The following is an 8,347-nucleotide window of genomic DNA, read 5'->3' as shown; positions in this document are numbered from 1 at the left end:
GATGTAGTGCTCGTGCATGTGCGCGCAGCGTGAGCGCGCACCAGTACTGAGCCTCCTCCATAGCGCAGGCACCGAACGAGCTGCGTCTTCGCCGTGATTGGGCGGAGGGTGGCGATTCCTTCTGGCAAGACGAGGGTAGACCCACCGGAGGGACCCGGGTCCAGGTTTGACCGTCAGAGCGGAAGTGGTGGTTGCTGCTCCTGCGAGTGAGGAGAGGTTAAAAGCAAGAAAGGAGGGCTTCTTTGAAAGAGCCGCCGATCACCTCTTTCTTGTGTGTGCTGGAGGCTGCGGTAAAAGTCGCTGACCATGCCGGTGTTTCACACCAAGACCATCGAGAGTATCCTGGAGCCGGTGGCCCAGCAAATCTCTCACCTGGTTATCATGCACGAGGAGGGCGAGGTGGATGGGAAAGCCATCCCGGACCTGTCCGTACCGGTGCAGGCGGTCCAGGCTGCAGTCAGCAACCTTGTGCGGGTGAGTCGCACTCCATCAGTTTGCTTTCTTGTCATTCATCGCGTTAACGTCAGTTCGTGCAGCAAATCAATGTCAGACAAGACATTTGAGCACGTTTCGTGCCAACACTCATTTTTTATTGCGTTTGATCTTTGCACACCATTAAAATGGTGTAAAAGTGACGCGCACACAAACGCACGCTCAACTTTAACCCCTCCTGCTAATCAGATGGACACTCAGCGCTCAATAGAGTTTGTGGGGCGGAAGATCGATTTGACATACACACACACATTGCTCATCTTTAATTTAAACTGAGACTATACAGTGGGTCACTTTGTCTGTGTGCACTGACTCGCAAAATCAATATGACCCCAGTCAAGAGACATCACTCAAGAGACACAAACATTCATCAGTCAATTGCTTTCGCTTTGGTCTGTTATGGGACATATTGGATCAGAATCAATGTGCTACTCACCCACGATCTGAGTGCTGCTACTTTAATACTTACAGTTGATATTAAAGAAAATGCACTGTAAAAAAATAAAAAAGATCCTAGATATCCTGCAATGTATCCAGATCTGCACCAAACCTTCGTCATTTACAAAACCTTGATATTATATAGCAAGAAAAAATCCGATGGATTGGCAGAAAGAGAAAATAATCTCTCCTTGGCCATACACATGTATTTGGTCTAAGGGTGAGCTGGAAAATATCCAAGCTGATTTCTTTTTTTTTTTTTTTTAGTGGTTACACTCTGCACTGGTTGCCAATCTAATGGCACATATAAGCAACCAACCAACCGCACTCCGCCAATGGGCAATTCAAGTCCCTGCCTGCCATGCAAGTGTAAAAAACAGTTGCAGAGGAAACGTTGCCCTAATGTGCCTTTTTTCACTTTTAGCATTATTTTTCATGACACTCAGAGGACTTAAAAAAAAGAAAAAACAGAATTGTGCTCAAATAGATTCCCCAGCCATCTAATAAATAATGTGCAGTTGCAAAGTAGAGTCCATGATGTCTGATTATTGCATCTGTGTCACTCCGCTTGCCCTGATCACTTCACTGGATCCATTCAGACAGCAAGCAGAGGGAAGCTAAAAGCAGCCTTGGGCTTGTCTTTGTGTCCTTGATGCGTTTGTTGGGAAACCTAGGATGAAGCTGCTCTTATCAGATGTAATTAAGGATTTAAGATTTGGGGACTCATTTGAATCTCCTGATGACGCCTGCTAATAGCGCAGCAAGGCAGCCGAACAAGAGGCAAGTGATGGCTAATGGATGGGAGAGATTAAAAAGAACTTTGAAAGGAAAGGATGGGAGAGATAAAAGGAAAGTGGTCAACGAGAGCACGCAGGTTGCTGGTTGCCGGGTAGAAAAACTTAATTGGACATGATGGGCGCCTTCAGGTTTTGTAGACTTTATTTTAGCAAGCAGAGTCAGTTGATGCAAAGATGTAAAAGAGTAGAGTCCCACTGCACACTGATACAGTTACGCTGTTGTTAACCCCCAGCAGGGTTGGCCATGCGTATAAAAAGTAGGTCACTGAGATTCTTCCAAACACATACAAGATGGTGTCAATCTGTCACAGAGGCTGCACATGTGTGGGCTGACGATTCAACTAAACATCTAAAAGATTTGCTGGTGCAGTTGTTAGGAAAAGTGTGAGCTCACTGGAGTTGCGCCGGTGACTGAACCACTCTTGGAAGTTCGAGCTCCCCAAGGAGGCGACGTCGATCTCATTCCTGAGAATGCCGGGAGGGAGGGGGAGGGAGGAATAAATAGATTTACTGTTGAGAAGCGAGGCCTGTTTGGAAGAGAGCATAAAAGTCACCTGCTTCTCTTTGGGATGTAATTCACTGTATGACCCTGGATTACCTTTCCTACTACCTTGCCTTCCACACGGGTTAATTATAGCCTGGACTCAAATTTGGTATTTTCACTTGATTAATCCCATACAAAAAAAATCCAAAACATCATAGGGCTGCAACTGATAATTGTTTTTAATACTTGCTTTACATGTTGATTATTTTTTCAATTAATCCATCAACCGGATTTCAACGCTTATGTTTTAAGTTCCAACCTTTTATTCACAAATGGGAATCTTTTTTTTTTTTTTCGAATGAACACTGTAGAAAATGCACTACAATTTTTTTTTATTCAAGAACTGTATTGATCTTGATCAGTGCTTCTCAATTTAATTTTGTCAAGCCCCCCCAGGAAAGAGAAAACTTTCCACTCGCTAACTATAAATAAGATTATTATCTATAAAAAAATGATATAAGTATACCTAATCCCTAAATTATTTTTTTTTATTAGTAACCTAAATTACTTCACCAATCTCCTGCCGTTGCCTTTTAGAACCACTGCTCTAGAATATGTCAAGAAAATAGGCAAAAATGTTGACTATTGTTTTGTAAAATAAAAAAATATATATTTCTGTGTTTCATTTTGATTAGACACAATGGTACTCAATCTGTTTAATGAAAGGATTAATTTGATCATCCCTCAGTTATTGATTCATCTATTGAGTGTTGAACCTCTAAAACATGATGAATTATTTTTGTTAGTTTTTTTGTTGTTGTTCTTTCTAATTCTGCCAAGCAACAAAACTTCACTGCCATAATTCCTGGTAATGTACAACCATTGATTTAAAACAGCCTGTGTGAGGACTGATCAGTATACAATGTGTTTATTCATTAGCCATTTCAGTTTAAAAACATAATCTTAGTTTGCTATTTTTTTTAAATTAAATGTTATTACATTTAATTACAAGACTTTGCTTCCTCACTCTTGTTTGTTTACTTAAATAGATAAAAAAAAAATCCACCAGCATATTCCAGAATCTTCAGGAAAGTATTGCCGAATAAGCAGAAGCTAATATAGCTATAAAACAGTTCCAGACTTGACTCCGTTTTCACATACTTAGGTGGAATAGCCATTTGTCTTGATACTTCTGTCCATGTAGTGGAGTAAACAATTGCTCTGCAGGTTTGCTGAGAAACAATAAACAAAATAAAACCAAAAAAAACTGCCAGAGTGGTTTAGACAAATTCAAACAATCGGAGGACATTTTCATTTTGTCTTAACAGTTGCACACCATTCCAACACACGTGGAATGTCACTGTGTGGACACTGCAGAGGGCCACTTAACCACACTTTGATTATGCAGCGATTGTACATTGAATAATCAATGCTAAATGATTTCAAATTCAGAAAGCACTTGCACACTCGCACGTTCTTTGTCTGAAGTTTCATCAGGACACTCTTGCCGTACTCGCAGAGCTTCATTCCTGCATGCTTCAAGGAATCTTTTGGAGTATTACTGGATGCCAGGCGGTGCTCTTTTCTTACTAAGATTGCATCTTCTTCCTGTGACTCACAGGAGGCCCAAAAGTCTGTTAACTGAAGTTCACCAGTACAGCACTGAGAGACTGATGTCATTTCTGTCTCTCTGAAATTGCATCTCCGTTCTCTAGTGTGTGTGTGTGGCCCTGTTTGTGCTTTTGTGTTTGTGTGTAGAGTGTATGTGTGTGCGGCGGGTGGGTGGGGGGGCTTTCAGCCATCTGCATCTCTGTTGATGACATCCGGAACAGAGGTTTGCACTCACCCTGCTATTTGATTGTATGGTTTAAAATAAGCAGCAGTATGGAAAAATGTCTTCGAAAAATAGAATTCAAGTTGCTTATTGCCACTCTCAGTTGAAGTTGACTGTCAAACTAAGCCTAAAAAATGTTGTTGTATTTAAAACAGCCAAACAACATAGCTTTAAGATTGCCCACGCTAACAAATTGCTAAAAAAAAACAAAAAACAACACACACATTTGAAAGGCCAATACCTAGCTTTGATAGTTTTGTTCTAACCATTCAAGCAACAGATATTGTTACATAAATGTGAAGTGGCACGTAGAGACAAACATGATCAAAATACTAGCTGATATTGCAGGTGTCGGGCAGCTTTGGCAGAATCTTCATATCTCCAAAATCATCACCTTTCAGGTGAATTGTTCAGCGATTAGTGTTACTTCGTAAAAGATAGCAAGCAGTTTTCATTTTATTTGATTGGGCAATAATTGTAAATAAATAAATAATTCCTACATGTGTGGACTAATCAATGCTATATATTTAAAAAAAAATAACTTCACTAAAATGTGACTTATGACTTTTGGGTCATTGATATTTTCTCTATCCTCTGTCACAAATGACTCATATTTCAATAGCTTATTGCACCAACCTTTTTGAAACTGCTCCTTCTACCAAAGCTACTTCTTTGGTACTGAGTAATACGAAGAGCTACCGATCATTTTAATAATGTCTCTCTATAATTAATGAACAGCTGTAGTAAATATGTAAATCATCCTCACATCAGGAGCAGCGCAATAAATTGGATCGAATTGCGAAATTGTGACTGTTTAAGTCTCCACGTTTTATCTAATTAAGATTTTATAAATGATAATATTATAGAGTGCTATTTTTCTAATGGCTTTAGTTAAAGTGCCCACCACAATTCAAATCTGAACCAAAATGTAACAGTTCTTTCCCATACTCAAGTTGTTATTTCCTCATATACTAATTGTTGTTATACTTACATGAAGCTTTTCTATCATAATAACCCAAATGATAAAAGCATTTAATTGACCATTTATGTATTGCAGGTTGGGAAGGAAACAGTTCAAACCACCGAGGACCAGGTGCTAAAAAGAGACATGCCACCTGCATTCATCAAGTAAGTGTGTTTACCATTAACTCTGCATAATGGAATGAATCTATTTTATCTTTGACCAGACACAGAACTTGTTTTGAAAAATACGGAAAAGGATTCCAAGCAGTTTAATGTTCGGAAATATGGCAGCGTGCCCAGCTTCAACAAAGCGCCACTTCTGAACTGAGCACTCAGTCAGAAGCGACCCACGGTTGACTTGTCCGCCACCAGCATTCATCTGGCTGAGAGCCTGTTTGTTGTGTTCTACCAGGCTTCTAAAGGTCTGATGGCTGAAAGCACCGACTTAGCACTGCTTCATCTGCAGCATCAGGCTGCATTGACTTGAGTGTCCTGTAGTGACAGAATTATGGAGAGCTAAAATGACCTAAAAACAAACAAAAATAAATAATCTTGTTTGTTTTTTGTTTGTTTTTTTTTACCAAGGAATGATCACCTGCCTTTGTCTAGTAAGGTTAGTTTTATGAGCAGGTTTCCAGCAGATATTGATCTGAAAAGTGCCCCCCCCCCCCCCCCCCCCCACACACACACACACACACACACACACGTACTGTATACACATGCATACACATCGTAAATCTCAAAAGGCTAAGGAGGGGAGCATGTGTAATGTGAAGCTGACTAAATATAGATGAACTAGCAGCCATCGATACCCTGACCAGCGGGGGTCAAGAGAAGAAGGAGGTAGCTTGGCTTCTTTCAGGCACTTAACTTCATCACCTTATTCAACCTAAGAACACATATATTTAAGTATTAAGTTAGTCCAAATCCAACATTACTGTGTCTTATCTGTAGATGTGTGCTTAATAAGCCTTGTTTTGTTTTTTTTCAAATACAACCAAAAACAAAACAAAAACAAGAAATACATGTTGTGGCTGTGTGCAGGGTGGAGAACTCATCTTCTAAACTGGTCCAAGCAGCTCAGATGCTGAAGACGGACCCCTACTCAGTCCCTGCTCGGGATTACCTCATCGACGGATCCAGAGGAATTTTGTCAGCCACATCTGACCTACTGCTTACGTTCGATGAGGCCGAGGTGTGTTCATGTTGCTTGTGGATATCTTTCAGGGAACTAAAGCTTTTTATAGCCCCGCACGGGAGAAGAAACCAAGTTCAGAGCTTCAAGCAGCTCAGCAATGTATCTACCCGGGTCAAAGAACCGTGCGTCGTACCAATGTCCACAACTGCTCCTCCGTACGCAACATTGTGAAAACTAAAGACATTCCAAGCATTTATAGTAATTATTTTCTGTATCTGGCTCCTTTTAAAATAAATACCCAATCAGAATATAGTAAATTCAGAGATAGGTTACATGTTTACGTTGTCATGGCAAAGAATTGAGAGCAAAACTAGCGTCAGCTACAATGGGAGATCAAGCGAGATCAACAGTGAGATCAAATGACCTTCTAATGCAGGGTTCTCCTACTCCCTAAGTGGAATCACACTCGGCACGTTATTATGGTCACCCTGCTAGTTTTGAGGGAGCAAACCACTTCTAGTCACAAGACCGACATCACAAGACTGCACACACACATACTGTATGTAAATCAGTCATTTGAGGAACAACAATAAAAGGCTTCAATATTTTTTCACAAGTGGTTCATTTGCGATGCTCCTCTCTGCATCTATCTTCTACTCCAGGTGCGTAAGATTATCCGTGTGTGCAAAGGTATTCTGGAGTATCTGACGGTATCCGAAGTGGTGGAGACTATGGAGGACCTAGTCACATACACTAAAAACCTGGGACCAGGTCAGTATGAACTGTTTTGTAACATGTACTTTACAGCAAGCTTGTCAAACTATTTTTTATCGTGGGCCACATTGTAGTTTTTGTTTGTGTCAGAGGGCTGGATCGACTGTGAAGTGTGTTAATCACAAACGTAGCTAGCTTTGAAATCAGACAACAATAAAAATTGTTCAAAAGAGGGATTGGGAACAAAAATGGTTGTTTTCCGTCCCCCAAATTTGTAAAAAAAGAAAACTTTTTATATTATTTTAGCCAAAAACTTGAAGTCAAATCAGCGTTTTGCGGACTACATAAAATAATTAGGTCTGGCCCCCAGACCTTGAGTTTTACACCTGTTCTTTACAGTGAAAAGAAGGAATCACAACATCTGAAATAGATTAAAACTCGGTGGAGAGATGATGCCCATCAAGGCCAAAGTGCCAATATTTTGCTCATGCTACATGAATGCTGTAATTTTTCAGATTTTTTTTTTGTTTTTGTTTTTACATTCAGGCAGTTTTCTTAGACCCTTTGATAATTTCCAGCCCTAACAACATCCATGTTTTAAGGTTTATCATACAAGCAATTTTAGTCAGAAGACAATGCATGATGGTAACTCCTAGTCATTTTGTATAGCTAATTTTGATGTAATTATATAAAATGTACACACAAATTCAGCAATCTTACAGTAAAGCATGAATAATTTGTATTAAGAAATATTTCATCTATCCTCGTCTTCCTTTAAATTTGTTTAGGATCATATAAAATTCACCAGTTCAATTCTCCTTCAAACATAAAAATTGTGAAAATATTAAGCTATGGACATTAGTTGTCAGAAATAGGACAGTAAGGTTATTCACATTTTTGTGATACTTATGCTTTATGAGATCCGTGGTTTGCAAAGGCCTGGTTTGCTGTAGCAATGCCTGGGCCGAAATTACTCACTTATTAAATAACGGGTCGCCTTTGCTCAGGGATGACCAAGATGTCAAAGATGATAGAGGGGAGGCAGCAGGAGCTGACACACCAAGAGCACAGACAGATGCTTATAAACTCCATGAGCACGGTCAAAGAGCTGCTTCCTGTCCTGATATCAGGTGAGTGTGTGTGTCCACGTGTGTGTGGGTCTGCGCCACAAAAAGCCAAAATGAGCAGGTCACTGAGCAAACTGCACGGTTGTTATAGCAACTCTGATCATTACAGCCATTAGTTGTGTTGTACAGTTAGGATGACTACAAGCACACGCAAGCTGCTGCCTGAAATCCTGCTTCGACTAACAAGATCTTAGCAATGATACTTACTCTATTCACAAAAGCAGTGTTGGGAGTAATGCATTACAAAAGTAATATAGTTACTGTAATGTATTACTTTTTACTGTAATGCGGTAATGTAATTTCTTACACACACAAAAATAGTAATATTGTTCTTGTTACAAATGAGAGTAAAGTCATGCA

General features: G+C 40.0%; 1 protein-coding gene across 5 annotated transcripts in view; it reads left to right on the top strand.

Annotated features, from left to right (window-relative positions):
* The window catches only part of LOC148420392 (vinculin-like), a 29,508-nt gene continuing 21,161 nt past the window's right edge, over positions 1 to 8,347 (top strand). For 2 of the 5 annotated variants that reach the window (XM_088420956.1, XM_088420954.1), the window contains exons 1-5: positions 3 to 474; positions 5,103 to 5,173; positions 6,053 to 6,203; positions 6,809 to 6,917; positions 7,868 to 7,990. In XM_088420956.1, coding sequence (XP_088277082.1) covers positions 307 to 474; positions 5,103 to 5,173; positions 6,053 to 6,203; positions 6,809 to 6,917; positions 7,868 to 7,990 — 622 coding nt within the window. In that variant the 5' untranslated portion in view covers positions 3 to 306. Of the gene's footprint in view, positions 475 to 5,102; positions 5,174 to 6,052; positions 6,204 to 6,808; positions 6,918 to 7,867; positions 7,991 to 8,347 lie in introns of all 5 variants that reach the window. The other 3 variants (XM_088420953.1, XM_088420955.1, XM_088420957.1) reach the window with 3 other exon arrangements.

This window comes from Hippichthys cyanospilos, chromosome 8, assembly GCF_059441005.1.
Source record: "Hippichthys cyanospilos isolate Australia breed blue-spotted pipefish chromosome 8, RoL_Hcya_1.0, whole genome shotgun sequence".
Lineage (NCBI taxonomy): Eukaryota > Metazoa > Chordata > Actinopteri > Syngnathiformes > Syngnathidae > Hippichthys > Hippichthys cyanospilos.
Note: the sequence above shows the minus strand (reverse complement) of the source record. Positions and strands in the feature narration are given on the sequence as shown.